This window comes from Podarcis erhardii, assembly GCF_964252035.2.
Source record: "Podarcis erhardii genome assembly, chromosome: 2".
NCBI lineage: Eukaryota > Metazoa > Chordata > Lepidosauria > Squamata > Lacertidae > Podarcis > Podarcis erhardii.
Genome location: NC_138498.1, coordinates 127,628,542 through 127,650,633, shown reverse-complemented (window position 1 = coordinate 127,650,633; position 22,092 = coordinate 127,628,542). Strand labels below are relative to the sequence as shown.

General features: G+C 53.5%; 1 protein-coding gene across 1 annotated transcript in view; it reads left to right on the top strand.

The window, feature by feature from the left end:
* The first annotated feature begins 3,411 nt into the window (after positions 1 to 3,411).
* The window catches only part of SYNGAP1 (synaptic Ras GTPase activating protein 1), a 66,313-nt gene continuing 47,632 nt past the window's right edge, over positions 3,412 to 22,092 (top strand). The window contains 3 exon segments of the mRNA XM_081849362.1: positions 3,412 to 3,560; positions 17,338 to 17,456; positions 21,227 to 21,332. Coding sequence (XP_081705488.1) covers positions 3,539 to 3,560; positions 17,338 to 17,456; positions 21,227 to 21,332 — 247 coding nt within the window. The 5' untranslated portion in view covers positions 3,412 to 3,538.

Below are 22,092 nucleotides of genomic sequence, written 5' to 3'. Positions count from 1 at the left end.
TGGACAGATAGTTAAATAAGAGAAATATATTGTTTCCATTATTTCCTTCTGCGTTTAAAAAGGAGTAAAAGTAACTGAAAATTGAAACTAATTTTGTTGCTTGAACTGTGTTTAAAAGGATTGATACAAATAGAAATTGTTTCCCTCTAGAGGGAGCCTTTGAAACTGTTACAGGAGTGGAGCTGGGGGAATTACTAGCTGCAGAGATAAAAAACTGTGAGAACCAGGGATTGACCTTGGTAAGAATGTCGACAGAAGAAGCCTTAGTGATTGCATTATGCAAGATAAGTGCCTCATTGGAACAGCTTCATAAGAAGACAGATGTGATGACTATCAAAATTGACAATTTGGGACAAAAAGTGACTGATTTGGGACAAAAAGTGAACATCTATACAGAAACTATTCAGGAATCGTTTCAGGAATCTACTTTGACATGGCAAATTGTTGAGAAGGCAAGGGAGAAAGTTGTTGTTGAACCTAAAGTAATACAAGTGGAGAGAACAAATTCCTTCCAGTAGCACCTTAAAGACCAACTAAGTCAGTTCTTGGTATGAGCTTTCGTGTGCATGCACACTTCTTCAGATACAAGTGTGCATGCACACGAAAGCTCATACCAAGAACTGACTTAGTTGGTCTTTAAGGTGCTACTGGAAGGAATTTGTTTTGTTTTGACTATGGCAGACCAACACGGCTACCTATCTGTAACAAGTGGAGAGAGTCCCAGTCCTACAGAGGCAATTTGATGAATATAAGTTGTTGCCTTCTATGACTGAATTTAGAGAAAGTCAGATTTTGAGGATTGGAGCCCTGCTTGGATTTGAGAAGGAAAGTTGGGTAGATTCCCTCATGCAGGGATGTACTGACCTTTGGGATTTGGACTTGGGCCAGGAGGAGATTGGAGTTGTGGGGACTTTCAGTTTTGGAGGGATTTTGAAACACGTCCTGAATTATCTTTTGGACTTTAGTGCTAACTATGGAGATTTGGCTGACCTGTCGAGAAGGAATAAAAACATTGCTAGGTTGGAGCCTCCCCAAGATCTACTCCTCGGCATCAAAGGAAGGAAATTAAGAACAAGATCAGCAGAAGTCAAAGTAAAGTGCATGTATAAATATGAAGAAGATCTGCAGAAGGGACTTGGAAAAGAGTTAAGAGCCTCGGACAGAAGATCACCAGGTTGATGGACCATATGGAATAGACGGAAAGGACTGGCAGAATCCGAGACCAGGGAGAAGAGACGGTGGAAGAAGATTGGAAAAAGTTTAAAGTTTATTTATAGAAATACTGTAAAATTAATGAGTGTTAGAAAAATGTTGGAATGAAATTATATGGCTTTAGTAGAAATGTTATAAGGAGTTAAGTATAAATAAGTATTATGGTATTAATGGAAGATAAGGTTAAAATAAGTTAAGATAATTATATGACAGGAAATAGAGAAAGAGGGAAAGGAATTGCTGAAATAATTAATAGAAGTGGAATACAAAAAGGGAGGTGAGAGGAGGTCGATGAAACGAGGGAATGAAAGATAGGGCACTGAAACAGTATGATGTATGTTTTTTAAAAAAATTAATAAATTGTTTTTGTTTGTTTTTTATGTTTAGTTTAATGTGTTAATGTTGTGTTGTGCATTGTTTATATATTGTATTGTATTGTATTGTATTGTATTGTATTGTATTGTATTGTATTGTATTGTATTGTATTTCTTTTGCCTTTTTTCTTTTTTCTTTTCTTCTTTGTTTTTGTAAGGTTTAAAAGTAATAAATATTATTTAAAAAATAATAATACAGACATAGTTCTCCAGTATTTAAGCTAGGGTGTGGAGGTCAAGGAATTAGGAAAATCCTCCTACAACCCAGAGAGCAGAAAATGTATTGTTTCTTCTAAGTCAAAAGCCAAAGGTCACTGAGCTGCTTGACAGCCTCGGTTCTTTGAGTCTGTAGGGTCACTTACAAGCATCACTGTCTGCCTGGTACCATGTTGTTTGCTGAATCCTGGCAAGACCTACATGTGAGTAAACGTGTTTTCTTGTACTTACCACACAGTCTGATTACTTTTGCAGGTGGCAAAGGGCGTGACTCCAAGTACATTTAAAGCTAAGCAACCTGCTCTCACGTTTCTCTTTCTACTCTGCAAAGGGATGGGAATAGTTTAACTCAGAAAGGCCAAGGCTCTAAACCTCTCATGTGAGAGATAAATTAACTTTAATATATCCTCTCTTGCTTATCCATCAAATAGTTTCTGCCCAGAACCCTCCCGTTCCACCCAATAGAAGGCAAAATAAGATGAGCTACCCACAACTCACTTGCATGGCTCCCATAGGGTGATTTTCTGGGGAACTGAGGAAATCAATAGCCCCCCCATCACAAACATGGCTCTTGCAAAGAGGTCCTGCTTCGCCTGCAGCATTGGCCTACACCACAGGGTTGTCTGTAGGCTAAGGTTGGCCCAGCTGGCAAGAGAGCGCACATGACCACAGAGGCCCCAGAAGCCTCAGTCCTCCCTATCTGTAAAATGGGCCCATGAGGGACCTGCTTTTCCAGCTTGCTGTGGGGATGGAGGGACCAGTGGAACAGGCCTCTGCTCTGTGTGGCTGGGCCAGGAGGTGGAGGAAGGAGTGAGCAGGGCCTATCAAAGCCACGGCACCCCCCTCCAGATGTGCCTTGGGATGGGGGGGAGCTGTGCTGAGCCTTTGCACCCTGGGTGATAAGAATGGGGGTGTCGCCACGTGGGGAAGGTTGAAAGTAGCAACCCCGCATCAGACACTGCCTTCTTCTCCCACCACACCTAACAATTGCAAGCTGGGGGTGCCCTGTGATGGAGGGGGAGTCATGCCGGGAGAGTGGTGGATCCAGCGTGGTGGGGGGCACCTTGAGACACCCCCCTCTGCCCCGCCACCTCGCCTTTCCTGCCCTCCGCAGCGGCTCCGGTGCCCCCCCTCCAAATGCAGCAGCAGCTGCTGCTGCCGCCGGCGGGCGCCTTTAAGAGTGGGCAGCGCTCCTGCGGCGACGCGGCGGAGATGCGCTGCTGCTGCTGCTGCTCCTCCTCTGCGCGGCCGGCCGGGCTGTGATGCTGAGGCGGCTGCCGGAGGAGGAGGAGGAAGAGGAAGGAGGAGGAGGACGAGGAGGCGGCAAGGCGAGGAGCGAGGAGGAGCGAAGAGCAGCAGCGGCGGCGGCGGCGGCGGCGGCGAGAGGGAGCCTGTGCGCGCCGCAGCCTCCGCGCCAGCATCCTCCTCCTCCGCGGCCGCCGCCTGCATCCTCGCCCGCATCCTCTCTCGCATCAGGACCAGCGGCGACATCCTCTCGCATCAGGACCAGCCGGGGAGGCGCCGCCAACAGGCGGGCGGGCGGGGGCGCAGTGCGGGGGAGGCAGGCAGGCAGGCAGGCCCGGCGCCCCCCCCCCCGCCCGCCGCCTAGTCCTCCTCCTCCTGCCGGGCCGAGCCCCCTCCCCGCGGCTCCCGCTCCCTTTCCCCTGCCGGGCCGGCCGACCCCCTCCCCGGCTGGTCCATGAGCCGCGAGCGCGCAGGCAGAGGCTGAAGGCACCATGTCCTATGCCCCCTTCCGAGGTAGGGCGCGCGCGTGGATGTGTGTGTGTCGGGGGGGTGGTGAGGGAGGGGAAGCTCGCCGCCCCCGGCCAGGTCCACCCTGCCCGCGCCCCATTTTCGGGGGATGCAGCGGTGAATCCGGAGCGAGGCTGGCGTGGGCTAGGATTGACGGGGCGCGTGGAGTGGGGGTGGGGGGCTGCAGGCTGGAGATTATTTTGTGTATCTTGGGGGTCGTCCTGGGGCCTGGCGGGTGGGGGGCGGCTGGAACTTGGGGGGCAGGTGCCCCCCACTCCACCCCCGTCTGGCCCGCGGCCCGCTTGGGTCTCCACGTGGGGCGGAGGGGGCAGGGAGGCGTCATCCTAGCGCTGGATCCCAGACCTTCCCGGGAAGGCCTTCGTGGCTTGGGGGGCAGGTAGCGCAGCTCCTCCCGCCCCCGAGCACCTCTCTGTGGGGAGATGAGGCCGAGCGAGGCCCCCGCCATCACCACCAGAGGCCCGGGATCCCCTCTGCTCCTCGCTGATGCTGAGCTGGAGGGGGGTTCTGCCTGAGACGGAGGCCTGTAAGGGGGGTGTCTTATAGCTCTTCTTGCCCCCCCCGGCCCATGCTGCTCACATCTGCCGTCCTCCCTTGACAGAGTGGGCCCCTTCCTCCTGCCTGCATCCTTGAAGGCCCCTGCTTGACCCATAGCTCGGTCTTTCCTTCCACCTCAACCCTCAAATTCGCCCCCCCCCAAAAAAATAGCCCTCTCTGGCGATCCCACTTCCTGCCGTGCAAAGGGTCAGGGTTGGCACTGCCATGTGGTCCCATCCGCCAAATGCGCCCCCCCTCCAATTGCTGAGCACACCATGATGGCTAGCTCGGGGGTGGGGGTCCGAATAGGGTCCTGGGGGTTTCCTGAGTGCCCCCTCCCACTGCCAGCTGTGCCACCCCCCTCCTGTGGCCCTCATGTGGCAGCCTGTCTCCTGTCGCGGCTGGACCCTCAGCAGCCAGCAGGACCAGTGGTCAGGGAACAGGGGCTCCTGCCCCACCTGGAGACTGCTCCGCGCACCTGCAGGTTCCTAACTCCTACTCTGCCCATGCTCAGAGGCCTAGAAGCCTCAATCTGTGCCTGCCTCTCCTGTGGGGCAGACCCCCTCTCAGCCATTGGGGGGGGGGGAGTTAGTGCAGCACCAGCACAGGCAGGAAGGCAAAGTGGGTGAGGGGCAGCATTTTGTGGGGAGGGGGCCGCAGTACGCCTGGCAAACACTTTCATGCATGTATTTTGTGGTTGTGCCATTGAAAGCATGGCGGGGGGAGCAGTGTATCAGGATCCCACACCAAGTGATATGTGGGGGACGGGGAGAGAGCCCAATAATCCCCACTTGAGGGGAGAGTGACCAGGGTGTGTGTGTGTGTGTGTGTGTGTATTGCTCTCTGTTCCCAGTCCTTGTGTTTTAAGAGGAAGGGGCTTCTTGGGGGGGGGCTCTGGGACCCCTTGCTTGGCACCCGGAGGCCTCCCTTCTCTTCCTGTGGCAGGAGAGGGGGCGTGATGTTGCTAGGCAACCCTGTCAGAGGGATGCTGGGGTGGTGGTGGGGGGGCTGTTTCAGCAAGAAGCACATTCCCAGAGTGTGATGCTGCACTGCAGGGAGCTGCTGTCCCCCCCCCCAGCCACACACACCCGCCAAGACATCCTCCCCCCCCCAAGACAGGAAGGTCCGGCTTCTCCACACCCCCACCTTCCCATCGGGTGGCCTGAGGAGGAAAGGGGCACCCCAAGCCCCCTCCCCTGCTGGCGTGTCCTGGGCTGCCCGAGTGGCTCTGCTGCCACTTCCAGGAACTGGGGCTGCCCCCCCCCCCGGTCCTGTCACTCTGTGGTTGACCCATAGCACTGTTGTTTGGGGGTGCAGGTCCCAATCCCCCAGGAATGACTTGGCGAGAGGAGGGTGGCCACTTCTCTTCCGCCCCCACTTTTCTCCTTGGGAGACCACCCAGGGCCTTTCTTTCCGGTGGGGGGGGGCGCGTTCTGCTTGTGTCTACAGTGGTGCAACTCCTTCCTGCTTCCCCCCAACAAGATGCTGCTGCCCAGTGGCTTCTGCCGCTGTCCGTTTGCATATCATTTGCATAGCAACAGAAAGAGGATGGAAAGGGGGAGTGGGGGTCTCCAGGACAGAGATGAGGTCTGGGACACCTCTGTGGTGGCTGGCAGGCAGCTGAAGGGTTAACAGTGTGCTTTGGCAGGATCCGCACCCCTGTCCTGGGGGGGGGGTGTCCAGGCGACCTTGTGGGGGCTCTGCCTCATGTGACCAGCAGAAGTAGGGTGCTTCCTTTTGGCTGCTGGGGAAGCAGCCTTCCTTGGAGAGGTCCCCAAAAAACTTCGCTTTTCCTGGGCCGAAGCCACATGTTCCCCTCTTGATGTGTGTCGGGGGGGGGGGGGGAGATTTTTTGGCAAGCATCCCTGAAGATGATTTAATGAGCTTGTGAAGAAGGGATCTGCATGCCTCCAGATCTGATTGGCACCTCGAGCTGGGAGCAGATTCGCATTTGCATGCCATTTGCATATCGCCAGCCAGTCCTTTTCACAAAAGCAATGTGTGTGGGAGCTTGGCATTTTTACGTTGCGGGGGGGGGCTGTTCCCCTCTCTGCCACCATTTCCTGGCCTGTGGCTTGTTGGACTTGGGGGGCAAGGGGGGGCAGGCAGCGCCACTCGCACCCAGGTCCCTAGCCCCCTCCCTCCTTCTATGTGTCCCCCACCCACCCACCCAAAAGCTGGTGGCGCCTTACAGGCTTCTCCATCCTGAATTGGCCTTCTAGCAGGTGGAGAAAGAATGGCAAAGAAAGAGAGAGCGCAAGAGAGATTTTCCCTTTGGCCACGTGGGAGGGGGGCTCGGGGGGGGGCAGCCACAAGCACCAGCCGGGCACCTCTTCAGGCCAATTCATGGAGGGGGGTTAGAATCTCAGGTATATATAATCTCATTGCCAAATGGCACCTGAAACCTGGACTATGGTTGCCACAATTGAACGTCTAGGCGCCTTTTTTCGTTGTGGTTGTTAGCAATGATATCATAATTACGAATAACATCATTTCTAACATCCTTCTAACAGTTGTTAATTTTACAATGTTTCTGTAAATAGTCTTTAAATTTCTTCCAACCTTCCTCCACCGACTCTTCTCCCTGGTCTCGGATTCTGCCAGTCATCTCTGCCAATCCCATATAGTCCATCATCTTCATCTGCCATTCTTCCAGAGTGGGTAGATCTTGTGTCTTCCAGTACTTTGCAGTAAGTATTCTTGCTGCTGTTGTAGCGTACATAAAGAAAGTTCTGTCCTTCTTTGGCACCAATTGGCCGACCATGCCCAGGAGAAAGGCCTCTGGTTTCTTCAGAAAGGTATATTTAAATACCTTTTTCATTTCATTATAGATCATCTCCCAGAAAGTCTTAATCCTTGGGCACGTCCACCAGAGGTGAAAGAATGTACCTTCGGTCTCTTTACTGGTGTCATGTACCACCTGTATATCATTTTCATTTATATTCTCTCTTAAGGCATTACATGCCATGAACTTCATACCTGTGGTCCATAACTGTTCCCAGTCAGCCATCATAATATTATGTCCAACGTCTTGTGCCCATTTAATCATAACAGATTTCACCGTTTCATCCTGAGTATTCTATTTCAACAGCAAGTTATACATTCTTGACAAGTTCTTAATTTTAGGATCTAGCAATTCTGTTTCCAGTTTTGATTTTTCCACCTGGAAGCCAATTTTTTTGTCCAAATTATATGCCTCCTGTCAGAGCTGCCCTAGGTCCCAGCTCACAGAGGACCAACGCCAGTTCTTGTTATATACAAAAGTCTTTATTGAAGTTCAGTTTCGATTTCAAAGCCGTGGCGCGCAGCTCTACGTCTTAAACTCTAGACCGCTGAAGCTCCGTCTGAATCTCCTCCCCCCAGACACCAGTTTAAGACTCTGGCCTTGCTCCACCTCTTCCTTTGCTCTTTCCTCCTCTGGGTCCGCCTGTCCGCTGGGGTCTTGCCCTTTCTAGACTCTTCTGACGCTGAGTCCCCTGAGTCTTCCCCCTGCCTCCGGCGGGCTTTAGGACCTGGTTCCCAATCCGGGTTTTCTGCTGTCCCGCGCGCCTGTACATTCGAACTTGGCGCCCACGCCCAGGCGGCAACCTTCCTCCTGACTGTTACACTGCTCCTGTCACTGCTTCCCCCTTCGGGGAGGCTAGCTGGACCTGACTTCCCCTCCGTTCTCTGACTCTCCGATGGAGGCGTGGCCAGCCCTTACTCATCTTCTCTCCCTGCTGGAGGAGACGCTGGCCCTGATGCATGGGACTCTTCCCCCCCACTCCGCTCTGGTGGGGGAACTGGTCCTGATCTCCCGCTGCTGCTTTGGGAGTCCCCGCTGGCCCCTTGCTTCTGGTGCGTCCCCCCTGGGACCCCCCTTGCCCTGGCCATCGGCGCCCCCCTCTGGGAATCTTCTGAATCGCTGGAGAAACTCATGGAATCTCTCGGGCCACTGTCATACTCCCCTACGCTGCCCTCAGATTCTTCCCCTTCGCTCTCCGTTTCCTCTCTCCCCTGTGCCTCTGCTCCTGAACCCCTGACACCTCCATTATCTGGTAATAATGAAGCCAGTCTCGCACTCTATTTTTTAATTTTTCAAAACTCTGCAATTTTAGTCTGTCTCCTTCTTGTTCCAAAATTTCCCAATATTTCGGCCATTTGGCCTCCATATTGAGCTTTTTCTGAGCCTTCGCTTCCATTGGTGACAGCCACCTTGGGGTTTTATTTTCAAGCAAGTCCTTATATCTTATCCAAACATTAAACAGTGCTTTTCTGACAATATGGTTTTTAAACGCTTTATGTGCTTTGACCTTATCATACCACAAATATGCATGCCACCCAAAAACATTGTTAAAACCTTCTAAATCCAACACGTCAGTGTTCTCAAGAAGCATCCATTCTCTCAGCCAGCAAAATGCGGCTGATTCATAATAAAGTTTTAAGTCCGGCACGGCAAATCCACCTCTTTCTTTAGCATCAGTTAATATCTTAAATTTTATTCGAGGCTTCTTGCCCTGCCAGACAAATCTAGAAATATCTCTCTGCCACTTCTTGAAACATTCCATTTTATCCAAAATTTGCAATGTTTGAAACAAAAACAACATCCTTGGCAATACATTCAGCTTTATCGCAGCAATTCGGCCTAGCAACGATAGCTTCAGGTTTGACCATATTTCTAAATCCTTTTTCATTTCCATCCAACATTTTTCATAATTATCCTTAAATAAGTTCACATTCTTAGCAGTCATATTACCCCTAGGTATTTCACTATCTTAACCAGTGTTAATCCTGTCTCCTTCTGAAACTTCTCTCTCTCAGTCGCTGCCATGGGGCAATTCTGAAACCCACTTGCTGCACTTCGGAATGCAATCACACAGGGTCAGCCGAGGAGGGCGCCTGAGTTTCTGGCTAGGGGGTGTGGAGGACTGGACTGGGCTGGGCTGGGGGGAGGGTGACGCTGGGTGATTTTCATCTGCCTGTGGAGATGGGATGAAGGCAAGGATATAAATTTAATAAATAAGAATGGTGGTGGTGGTTGGTTGGGCCATCTCTGGCATTGCTTTGCCCGCTGGGGGCAAGATTGTGTTGCCAACCTGCTGCCCCCGCCAGGTGTTTGTCTCAGGAGGGCCTGGCTCTTTCTGCGTGCTGCTCGAAGCTGCAGGGAAACGCCTTTCCCTGTCGCAGCCGCCTTTGGGCAGGTGGGCCAAGGCTGCGCCTGAAAGCGAAGGGATGGAAATTATGAGCGGGGAGCATGCTCCCTCTGAACTTCACCCCCAGCGGCTTTTTTGGGGCAGCTGCCCTCGCAGCTGCCCCAAAAAAGCCCCTGGGGGTGAAGTTCAGAGGGAGAAAAGGCAGCATTTCTCCCAGTTCACTGGTGGAACTCCTTGCCACATGAGGAGAAGGTGCCCACTGGCTTAGGCAGCTTGGAAAAGGCTGGTGGCTCTCAGGGCCAGGAAGCAAAGAAGAGCCTTTCGGGGACTCTTTCCAGCGCCTGCTGCCAACGTTTTCATTCAGGCAAGCCCACCCAGACATCCAATATGCAAACACGTCTTTTCATATTTCCGCTCGCTGTCGATTTTAAGCATTTCCCCGACTGTTTTCAACTGCCTGTTTTACGTTTCAGCGTTCCGGTAAAACTCTTGTTAGGAGGCTTATTAGAACCAAGCCGTATGCAAAACTTGTAGAATCATAGAATCATTGCATTGTGAAGTTGGAAGGGAACTGTCTAAGATGCCTCCCCCCTCAAAAAAAGAGCTGATTTTCATTTTTCAGCAAAATCTGACAAGCTGTCAGCGTGTAAAATTCACTTTGCTTAGTTTTTTTTTTAAAAGGGCTCTCTGTTAGGCAAAAGGGGCATTGCTGGTGGGGGAGAGATGGCAGAGTGGACCCTCCCCCATATTTATGGAGCTTGGTGGGGGTTCCTTGGAGACATTTGAAGCCCAACTCCTGATTATTATTATTATTATTATTATTATACCCTCCATCTGTAGATATCAGGGTGGTTCACAACATAAACATACAATATAAAAAACACAAAATTTAATGAAATTTACACACCATGTGACTGAAAAAAACCTCAGCCATTTACAGAAAGAGAAAACAAGCAAAATTTGGGGGAAATCACAACCCTACAAAAGTTAGAATTTGTACTAAAACAGGTTAAAATAACCTCTACTTTCTGAGCACCTGTGCAGGCTTGTCTGAACAAAAATGTTTTCAGCAGGCTCTGCAGAGAGTCCCATGAAGGTGCCTGTTGGATTTCAAGAGGCAGGGAGTTCCAAAGGGCAGAGTTAGGGTTAGGCACCTTGCGTGTCTCAGGAATCTACGCACCTGGTCTGCCCCCGTTGGGTGATAAAATGGAGAGAGGGAGATGGGGTGCTGGGCGATGCCCCCCTGCCTGGCACCCTCCCGCCATTTTGGGGAGGGCAGCTTTCACCAGCCCCTGCCAGGCTGGCCACGTGGGTGATGATGGGAGTTGTAGTTCAAGAGAGGCCAATCTAGGGCTGCTCCCTGAGAAAAAATAGTTTGGGGCAAGAAAGGATGCAAAACCAAGAAAAACTGCCCTTCCCAAAGGCCAAGCCATGCCTGGGTGGCCTGGTGGGTGTCTCTCTCGCACCCGAGTCCCGTGTGATGCCAGGGCTGGTTCTTGGAGTCCATTTTGAGCTTGTGGGGAGCGTCAGCCCCTCCTCGTCCCAGTTGTGGGGCTGCCCTACTCTCCCTTCCTGCTGTCTCAGGACCCCTTTGGAGGGAGAGGCCAAGCGGGGCCCATATTTTTCTGCAGCCCCTGCCAAGATGGAGGCTGGCGCTGCTGGCTCCCTTCCTGGCCAGGGAAGACGGCCTTTTGTGCCCCCCACCCCTCCCAGGTGGCCCCAGGGCCCCTCCTCAAGTGGGCCCCGGAGGGACCTGTCCCCCCCTTCCCTGGCAGGGAACCTCATTTGGATACCCCCCCATGCCTAATAGCGTCAAATACTTTGGGGAAGTAGGTGAAGGGCAAAAGCTGCTAAGTTCAGCTGGTTACCTTTTCATGCGTTGGCATCCGGCTCCCCAGTTCAAGGTCCAGAAAACGGAGGGCCAGCCCCCAAATGGGCAAATTTCGCAGCCATGCAGGAGCACAAGGGGGGGGGGGCGGACAGGGGGACTCCTGCCTCCCCTGCACCATGATTATGACTAAGATTACTATGATTAGTTGTAATAGTAGGGATGCCACCCGTCTAAGTGCCTCACAGCGATTTCCCAAGAAAGATGCCTTAAGCTTTGAGCAAATTCAGAGGGTGGGCCAGGGCAGAGGCAGCGCTGCTTCTCCCGCCCCCCCCCCCCCCGTTTCATGTGGGGGTAGGATTTCATTGGGAGCACAGCCCTGACTCCCTAGTACCAAACCTCTAGGGGCTGAACGCCCCCCATCAAATATTTGAGGGGGGCACCCCCAAAAAACTGATGGGCATTGCCATTCTTGTGATCAGTTATGTGGGGCAGGCTTACCTGCCCCCACCATCGTATGCATGTTATTATTATTATTATTGCTATTATTAATAATCAAACTTGTATACCCCCCCTATAGCCATAGGTCTCGGGGCGCTTCACCCTGTAGCGCGGCGGGGCTCCGTCATGTGGCGGGGAGTCCCGCCGTCCCGCCTGCGGCCGCTGCGTCTGCGCGCACGAGGCGAGGACGTGGGCGTGGCTTCCCCTGCTGCTGGGCTGACCTAGAGGGGCGGGGTTTTCGCCGGCCCGAGGGGCGCGCGAGGCGGCGGAGGCTCCTCCCCTCGGCCCCTCCCCTGCGCAGCCGCAGTGCCTCTCCTCGCCGCGGCCGCCGCCTCACTTTACCTCAGGCGGAGCGCGAGGTCGGTCGCCGGGCCGCCGCTTCGCCTTCGCTTCCCACCGGGGCGGCCGGGAGCCGGGAGCCGGGAGCGGGGGAGGCCCCCCCGGCCGGGCGCTTCCGCGAGGGAGAGAAAGAGGCCGCGGGGTCGGCGGGGGATGGGCGAGGAAGAGGCCTCGGAAGAAGGGGCGGGAAGCTCGCCAGGAGGGGGCGGAGCCTCTGACGCCGGAGGGGGCGGAGCCTGAGGCGCCCTCGAGGGGGGCCCAGGGGGCTCCTCAGCGCCCCAATTCCCCGTCCCTGGTGGATCCCAGGAGGAGCTTGGCTGGGAGGGCGGAATAATGCCCCAGCCCCGGAGTATCCCGCTGACCTGCGAAGGGCCCCCCCCCCGGGTCATCTAGTCCAGCCCCCTGCAGTGCACGACTCTTCCCATCCAGGACAGGCGGCCGTCCAACCTCCGCTTTGGAAGCTCCAAGGAGGAAGAGCCGCCAGCTCCTGAGGGAGACGGTCCCACTGTCAGATAGCTCTTGCTGTCAGAAGCGCCTTTCTGCCAAAACCAGGGTCAGCTGAAGGAAAAGCTTTTACTTTAGTGTGAGGAAAGTCCAAGTGGATGTCCTGCAGATGGCCGCCCAATCTCTGCTGTCAGAAAGTTCTTCCTGATGTTTATTCGGAACCTCCTTTCTTGTCACTCGAAGCTCCTGGTTCGAGTCCTACCCTCCAGAGCGGGAGACAGCAGGCTCTCTCCATCTTCCATGCGGCAGCCCTTGAGATATTTGAAGATGGCCATCATATCTCCTCTCAGTCTCCTCCAGGCTAAGCATATCCAGTCCCCTCCAGTGTTCTGCGTAAGGCTTGGTTTCCAGACCCTTTATCATATTCCTCTGCACACCTTCCAGCTTGAAGAGGGAGATGTTAGAAGAGCTGGCTTCACTCTTTCTGGAAACACACTGAGAAATGGGTAACAGCAGAAGAAAGAACTGGCACACTGTTGGCTAGCACAAATATGCTGCGTAAAGTACACAGAAGAGGCAGCAAACACTGTCGTTGGTTGTGAGGAAGCTTATACTTCTGAAAATTTTGCAGATGGAGAAAAAACAGAAGAGTCACTAGTGACAGAAGAGCTGGTTGTAGTAAGTTCATACACGCTGGGCCATTGTAGGTGATCAGAAAAAGATAAAATTGTTGACAAACCATTTCCAAGCGTTATGCATTTGAAGATCCATTGCTGCAAGAAATACCTCCACTTCCTTGGATGACACATAATATACTCCTAGGCTTACTGGGTGTGTGGGGGTCTTTGGTCAGATACTTTGTTGAAAGCTGCATGCACCCCCCCCCCCCAGTCCTCAGTCTCAACATGCCTTCTGCTCCTTAGCTTGCATCCTCCTTGGAGATGCCAGACGGAGGCAGAGGACTCGGGTGGTTGATCCCTAAGGGCCATCCCTGTGCAGGGAGACGCAATGCTCATCTCACAGCAGGCAAAGGGCGGGGTGTTGTGGACGGAAGTGGGTAGTTGGGCACTGGCTCAGTCCAGGGGCACCTGCTTCTCTTACTTCATTGGAATCCATGTGGGGGGGGGGTAGCTTGTGGGCCTTATCACCACTGGGACACTCAGATCCCGGAGGCAAGCCAAGGGGAGGATGAAGAGAAGCTTTTGAGGGGGACCAGGGACGCGGGTGGCGCTGTGGTCTAAACCACTGAACCTCTTGGTCTTGCTGATCAGAAGGTCAGCGGTTCAAATCCCCATGATGGGGTGAGCTCCCGTTGCTTGGTCCCTGCTCCTGTCAACCTAGCAGTTCGAAAGCATGCCCCAAAGTGCAAGCAGATAAATAGGTACTGCTCCAGCGGAAAGGTAAACGGCGTTTCCATGTGCTGCTCTGGTTTCGCCAGAAGCGGCTTAGTCATGCTGGCCACATGACCCGGAAAAACTGCGGCCAACCTGGCTCCCTCAGCCTGTAAAGCGAGATGAGCACCGCAACCCCGAGTCGCCTTTGACTGGACTTAACTGTCAGGGGTCCTTTACCTTTAAGGTTTGAACTGGAAAAAGATGGAATCGCGTGCCCTGCCCTTCCAGACTGTTCTGCACCCAATTCTAAGGGCTGCAGGCCTTAGGTTCTTGACCTTCAAAGTCCAACTTCCCCTTGCGGCCAGGACACAGGCTGAGGGCTGCCCCCTGCCAAGGTTGGCTGCCCTGTAGTTCCTGGGCTTGAGTCAAGATGCTCCCAGAGGTGTTTAAAGCTCTAAAGGACTCTGAGAGACCACCCCTTCCCCCAGACCTGCCTGGGCATTAAAATGAGGAAGGCTCTCAACAGTTGTTCTGGTATGTGTGGGGTGAGTAGGTGGCTTGTGGGAGAGCCTTCTCCACAGTGACCCCTTAGCTGTGGGCTCCCCCCCCCCCGTGCTCCTGGCATCTTCATGGGTCAGCTTTTGATGCATGCGCCTGCCCTTGCTCTGTGACGGTGACTTGTTCTAACCTCTTTTAAATCTGTCATGGCTCCCTCCCCTCGGAGGGAATATGAAGGGCCTTTCCAGGGGTGGCACCCTGGTGACTGGGTGCCCGCAGCAGAGAGGCCCACTTTGGCTTTCTCTGGCTTTTCCGACTCAGTGCCTTTCTGTGAGGTGTATAGTTGCAGATCTTCAGCTGTGGGCATTTTGGTGCTGCTGTGCGTTTTTGTAACATACTTTTAATTATCTGCTGCCTCCCCTAACCAGGCACCTGCCCCCCACTTGGTGGTATGGGAAACATCTCCCAACTGGATGAGGCTGACAGGAGCAGCCTCCAAAACAACATCCTGGGGGGCACCTGGGGGGAGGAGGCTGTTATATGCCTTCCTTAGGGGTTATGGTTTTAATGTTTGGTTTCTGGCTTTGGTTTTGATGTGTGCAATTGCAAGGCATCCAGAACACTGCTACCAGCAACAGTGGAAAGAAGGAAGGGGGGGCATGGAAAGGGTGTCGGGGGCCTTGGCAGCTGACCTGCAACTGTGGGCATGGGGGGGCCCTCCTTTCCAGAGGCTGGTGGGGCTGGCAGTGAAGGCACCCCCTGGGCTGGGACTCTGGCCTGTGCTGAAGCCTCAGAGCGGCTTCTCAAGATCCTGGCCATCTTGTTGAGCTTGGCTTCTTCTTCACCCACATTCCCACCCATCTCTTTTAAGGATCTAAAAATATCCTGCGCATTCAGAGAACCGATCCTCTGGTCCTTTGGCACCTGGAGGCTGAGGCTGCCGCCCTTTTCTCCTTGGGCCCGGCAAGCCATGCACAGGTTGCAAGCTGCACCTTTTGGGGTGACCTGCTTGGCAGCTGAGCACACACATAAATGGACTAGCTTCTAGGACCTGGCTGGGTTTTTCTCGCCGCTGGAGGGCAGCACCACATTGCCAGGCGAGGCCCTTATACAACTCCCCATCCTCTGCTCCCCACCCCCACATGGAGATTCCATCCACGCTCTCCAAATGGAGGCTCAGCTGCAGAAGGAAGGGAAGAAGGAAGGAAGGAAGGAAGGAAGGAAGGAAGGAAGGAAGGAGGGGAGGCTCCTCTTCCTCCTCCTTCCAGGTCCCACTGGTCGTCCTTCCACCTGAGCCCTCCCAGACCACAGAGCCTGCCAGGAGGCTGCTGAGGGCTCCCGGGGGGGGGGGTCGTTGCAGCAGCACCCCTGCCTCTGCCAGGGACCTCCTGTAGTCACCCACCCCACCCTGCCATAGACCATCTGGTGGTTGTGGGGAAAGGGGGCTGAAGAGGCTGTCCCAGCCCCCAAGCCAGTTGGCATCCAGCTTCCAGGGGTGACAAGTGTCCCTCTGGTCAGCAAAAGGAGGAGTCTCCAGCCAAGAAGCAAGACAGCGGCCAGCAGACCTGATCTTTATTTGTTGCAACAAGGCGCGAACACACAGAAATCAGGAACCCCGAGCCTGGGGCTGCGTGGACTTTTAAGACCTCTCCCCATTTCCCATAATACATTTTTTCAACAGCATCATCAATACATCGCAAATGTCACAAAGTTAGGAGTGTTTGGCGTGTAGAAACATGAGCCCATCACCCAACCCTCTGTTCACCATCCTTGTTCCAGTCACCTTTTAAGTACCTGGACTTAAGTTCCCAAGAACACATCCCCCTAGCTGCAAGGCTTTCCTGTGCTGCTCCTTTGAAAGTATCAGGATTCAATCCACCATCCCTGGATTTCTGCCTGGGGTATGTGCTGTCCGTGATCGCCTCCTGCCTCCTATTCACACCTTATGGAGGGGCAAGGAGTGTGACCTTTATGTTTAAGGGATTATGGAGGCAGGGTGGGCCCCGATTCCCCTCTTCCAGGGGAGATATTAACCATTGGAACCAAGGAAATCGGTCAAACCATTGAATTTTGGTGATACAGTAGTTTCTACAGTTTTCTATATTGGATAGTCAGAGGAAACAGTAAGATACATGGTATCTGCTTATTGCTACAATCTTATAGCCTCTGCATGTGTGGTGCTTGTGTAAACGGTGAAGAGAAACGGTCATGCTCATTCTCCTGGCCTTAGTTTGAGGCGGGGGGGGGGGGACTTGGGATATTTGGGGAGTCGTCTAACTGCCCTGCCCCATCCCTGGTTTTAACACCTTGCACAGACCACTTGCTCTGCTACAGGAAGAGCCTTGGCTCATTGGGGGGGGGGGGGAGAGGACACCTTATTTGCATACAAAAGGTCCCAGGGAGGGAGAGAGTCCTTTCAAGGGTTAGGTTTAAAAAGTCACCCTCCTGTTATTTGACAGCACACACTGTTGTGAAAATGGGGCTTCCCTGACCACAGCTGTGTTGTTGGCGTCACCTGGTGGGCCCAGGTGAGACCCCCCCCCCATCCCTGCTTGAGACCCTGGAGAGCCACCTGCCAGCCAGGCAGAGCAGTGTGGCCTGAGGTGGTCCAAGGCGGCAGCAGCTCCTCCTCTTGCGGGCCCTTGATGGCCCCTCGCCAGGACTGCCATGCTGTGCTTCCGCAGTCGGAGATGGCGATGCATCTGAAGGCTAGTTGCTGGAAACTGCTCTTGTGCTTGGTTCCTGCTTGCGTGTTTCCACAATGGACACCTGCTTGGCTACTGTGAGGGCAGGATCCTGGGCTAGGTGGGCCCCTTTGGGTCTGATCCTGCAGGCTTTCCCTCTGTTCTTACGTTCTTATGCTTCCTCTATCCCTTTGCTTGCTGTTTGGCCCTTAGGGTGGCAGCAATGGCAGCTGTTCTCTTGGGGGTGGTGTTGTGGTAAGGGGGGGTCGCCCTGGATTTGGGGGGCTGCCTGATCCTAACCTGTGAACTGGGCCACAGCATGTATATGTGTGTGTGCGCGCATGGTGCCGATCGGGTATCTGCAAGAGGAGGGAGAGGGGCTGGCCAGAGGTGGGGGTGGGAGGGAAGGGGGTGCCCAGGGGGCAGGTGGGGGCCTTTGCTTAATGCTTCCCTTTCCACTTTGCGCAGATGTGCGAGGAGCCCCTATGCACCGCGCCCAGTACATGCACTCCCCTTACGACCGGCCCTGGAACCCCCGATTCTGCATCATCTCCGGAAACCAGCTGCTGATGCTGGATGAGGAAGAGGTGAGAGGCCAGCGGGTTGTGGGAGAAGGGGGCGCTGGGGGGCAATGGGAACGGGGAGGGTGGGGTGGGCATTTTGCTCCCAGGGGAGCACCAGGGGGAGCCATTGGAGCCCTTTAAGGCAGCGCCTCACCACCATCGCCCAGCCACCCTGAGACATACAGCTCCTACAACTCTGTATGCAATTAAATAGAACTTCCCAAAGACCAAATATAAAAATAAGACTTATATTCCACCAAGTGTCCGTTTCTTTAAATATAGCTTTTACATAATGTATGCAGTACCAAAATCATATTCAGGTGCAATACAGGAAGTCTCAAAGCCAAAGCTCCATCCAAATATTCCTTCATTCAGTAAAGAGAAAATAATCACTATAAGTGTAATAATAAGAAGTAGTTGGTGGAGGATAACCCACACACCAGAAAAAGCTGTCCACATCCCCCGAGAGTGTTGTAGCTACAGTGGTGCCTCGCAAGATGAAATTAATTCGTTCTGCAAGTTTTTTCTTCTTGCGAGTTTTTCGTCTTGCGAAGCACGGTTTCCCATAGGAATGCATTGAAAATCAATCAATGTGTTCCTATGGAGACCGTCCGGGGACAGAGGGGAAGCGCCGCGCGCCTTCCCCTCTGTCCCCGGACCTGTTTTAAAGCAAGGGAAGGGGCAGCGGGGAGAATCGCTTCTCCCCGTTGCTGCCCCTTGGTTCAAAAGGGGTCCAGGGAGAGAGGGGAAGGCACGCGCGCCTTCCCGTCTGTCCCCTCTTTTGAAGCAAGGGGCGGTGGGGAGAAGATCGCTTCTCCCCGTTGCCGCCCCTTAGTTCAAAAGGGGTCCGGGGACAGAGGGGCTGGCAACGGGGAGAAGCGATCTTCTCCCTGACGCCCCTTGCTTCAAAAGAGTTCCGGGGACAGCGGGGAAGACGTGCTGTGTTTCCCCGCTATCCCCGGAGCTTGCGGGGCAAGCTTCGTTTTGCGAAGCAAGCCCATAGGGAAATGCGTCTTGCAAAGCGGCTAAGAAAACGAAAAACTCCTTCGTCTAGCGAGTTTTTCATCTTCCAAGGCGTTCGTCTTGCGGGGTACCACTGTATCCTCTCAGTTACTCAAACTGCGTGAAATCCTGTGTGAAATCCTGAGATCACTGGATGCCAATCTTTGTGTCCAATGTCTTCCTCCGGTCGGCCCTCAATGGAACAATAAGACGGCAAAGCACATACTCAAATAGAAAAGTCAGTTCCTTAAAACGGAGAAGGCACTCTGCTCATTGTGTAAGGGTTGACGCTGCTATATGTAAAGAAACAGACACTTGGTGGAATATAAAGGTCTTATTTTTATATTTGGTCTTTGGGAAGTTCTACAGAACTTGCATACAGAATTGTGTGACTGTTTCTTTATTTCTCTGCATTCCTTAGCATTGTATTTTGCTTGCCCTGAGATGTATGGCAAATTCATGGAGGAAAGGGCTATGGAGGGCTACCAGCTGCCATGGCTATGCCCTCCATCCACGGCTGGAGGCAGCAGGAAAGCCGAGTTGCTCTTAGGTTCATAGAGTCATAGAATCACAATACTGCAGAGATGGAAGGAACCCCGAGGGTCATATGGCTGTCCGACCTTTGCTTAAAAACCTTCTGGCAGTTCCCTCCCTGCGAGAAGTGAGATTACAGGGAGAGGGCCTTCTTGGTGGTGGCACCTGCCCCCTCAAACATCCTCCCATCAGATTCAAGGAAATAAACAACTGATTTTTAGAATACATCCAAAGGCAGCCCTGCTCAGGGAAGTTTTGAATGCTTGGTGGAAGGCATATACCGTATTTTTCCCTCTATAACACGCAGTTTTTTTCTCCTAAAAAGGAAGGGGAAATGTCTGTGCGTGTTATAGAGCGAATGTGTGGTCCCTGGAGCCGAAAAATCAGGCAAAAATCAAATCGCCAGGCAAAAATCAAATCGCAGCGCTTCACGGAGAAGGGAAAACTGAAAAGAGGAAGCGGCTGCTTTCCTGCATTCTGCCTCAGGGTCTTACTGCCCACCCTCCTCTGTTTCGTTGCTGTGTTTGCTGAAACAGAACAAAGAGCAGGGAAAGCCCCTCCCCTCCAGGCAAGCTCCGGTGCTGCTGGGGGAGAGGGAGAGAGAGGGGGGAAGGGAGAGAGAGAGAGGGGGGGAGGGAGGGAGGGAGGGAGGGAGAGAGAGAGAGAGAGAGAGAGAGAGAGAGAGAGATGGCTGGCTGGCTTGGGTGGGGGAAAACTTTTGCCTTTCTTTCCTCCAACCTGTTAAATCCCTCTCCTGCATTCTTAGCCAGCTGCTTCTCTGCACACCCCTCTAATGTCCCTTCTTTGTTTTTCCTTCGCTCCCCACTTAAAATGTGGTTACAAAGCATAGATCCACATGGATCCTCAGGATCTTTGCATTGGGTCACCCCAAATTCACCATCAGATCACATAGCATGTCCATGGCTACAGCCTGCCCCCCCAAAATCACGCACCCACTGTTGCCTGGGGCTGCAATGGTGCAAAAACGTGGTTAAAAAGCATGGATCCACATGGATCCTCAGGATCTTTGCATTGGGTCACCCCAAATTCACCATCAGATCACATAGCATGTCCATGGCTACAGCCTGCACCAAAAAAATCACGCACCCACTGTTGCCTGGGGCTGCAATGGTGCAAAAACGTGGTTACAAAGCATGGATCCACAGGGATTCTCAGGAACTTTGCATTGGGTCACCCCAAATTCACCATCAGATCACATAGCATGTCCATGGCTACTGCCTGCACCAAAAAAATCACGCACCCACTGTTGCCTGGGGCTGCAATGGTGCAAAAACGTGGTTTAAAAGCATGGATCCACATGGATCCTCAGGATCTTTGCATTGGGTCACCCCAATTCACCATCAGATCACATAGCATGTCCATGGCTACTGCCTGCACCAAAAAAATCACGCACCCACTGTTGCCTGGGGCTGCAATGGTGCAAAAACGTGGTTACAAAGCATGGATCCACAGGGATCTCAGGATTTTGGCATTGGGTCACCCAAATTCACCATCAGATCACATGTCTGTGCCACAGCATGAAGCCCAAAAACGATACATCCACTGTTTCATTCAGAATGTTTTTCCCTTTTTTTCCTCCTCTCTAAAAACAATGTGCGTGTTATGGTCAGGTGCGTGTTATAGAGCGAAAAATACGGTAAATAATAAGTTATTGTTATTATTATTACCAAGGGAGAGTCCACCATCTCCTGAGGGAGACCATTCTGCTGTCAAGCTCCTCTTATCCTCAGAAAGTCATCTACCACAAGGTGTTGGGGAGAGGAGATAGAGTCAAAAGAAGCAGGCAATGGGGCAGAAAAGGCTCCTCTTCCCTGGGGGCGGAGGTGTGCGCGCTCCTTCTGAGCAGCCAGAGGACGTGTCAGCAGCAGATATTCAAAGCACACAGCTTCCCTTAAAGAACTGTAGTTCACCTTGCACAGAGCTGCAATTTCCAGCAAACTACAGTTCCCAGGATTCTTCAGGGGGAACTGTGTGCTTTGAATGCCTGGTGTGGATGTGGCCAGGGTCGGTGCCTTGGCACCCATCGCGGACTCACTGGTTTGGTCAGAGTCCCGTTCCCCCCCCCCTGTTGAGTTGGGGCCTCGTCTTCTGCTTCTGCTTCTCCCCTGGGAGCACCAGGTTGGCCCCCGAAGCTGCTTGGGTGTGGGGTGGACTGGGGGGTGGAGCGGGTGGGTCTCGGGGCTCCTTTCCCCTCTGCTATCTCTTGTGCCCTTGTGTCTGCCTCTCTCCTGGGCCAGATCCACCCCCTGCTCCTTCGAGAACGCCAGCGGGATCCCGCTCGGAACAAGCTCCTGCGCCGGACCGTCAGCGTCCCTGTGGAAGGGAGACCCCACCCAGAGCACGGTAGGGGACCCCCAGGGGGTGGGCCCTACACTTGGAGGTCACCTTTTTGCCCCTGCTTTTCCTCTCAGCTGCAAGGAGGGAGGGGGTTCTGGGTTCCACGCGGAGGAGCACAGCCTCTGGGGCAGAGGAGACTGGCAGGAAAAGAGCAAGGCCACCGAGAGCACCTTGAGGGCAGAATCCACCCCATGTCTAGCAGGGTGGCACTTGCGTGTGGGGCTGCCCTCCCCCCGGAGGAGGAATATGGTACCAAAGCTGTTGGTCTGTCTCTGAGATCCACAGGCGACGCTACCACCCTCCCCTCAGCCAAAATCTGCTTCCTCCAGGGACATTAGAGCACACGGAGCATGTCAAAAGTGCTGGGGGGGTCGTGATTACAAACCCATAGATGCCCCTCCAGCACCACCGAGGCCCTCACCAAAGCAGCATGCTGTGCTCAGGCCACTGGGACACCCCCCCATCTCAATCCATGCAGGTCCCCCCCCCCCAACCAGGGAAATTCAATCTCCTCACCTAGCTATGTTGGAAACCCAAAGTCAGGACAAACTCCCTGTGTGTGTGTGTGGGGGGGGGAGCAGCCCAGGGGATTTGGTGGTGAAAGTGCTCCCAGCACAGGGGGTTGACCCAAGTGATCCACTGTGTGCAGTGGCTTTGATAAAGGCAAATTCCATGCTAGCGATCATTAGGAAAGGAGCTGAAAATAAAACGACAGATGCCGTAATACAAATCTGTGGTGTGACTGCATGCGGAGCCCTGTGTCCTG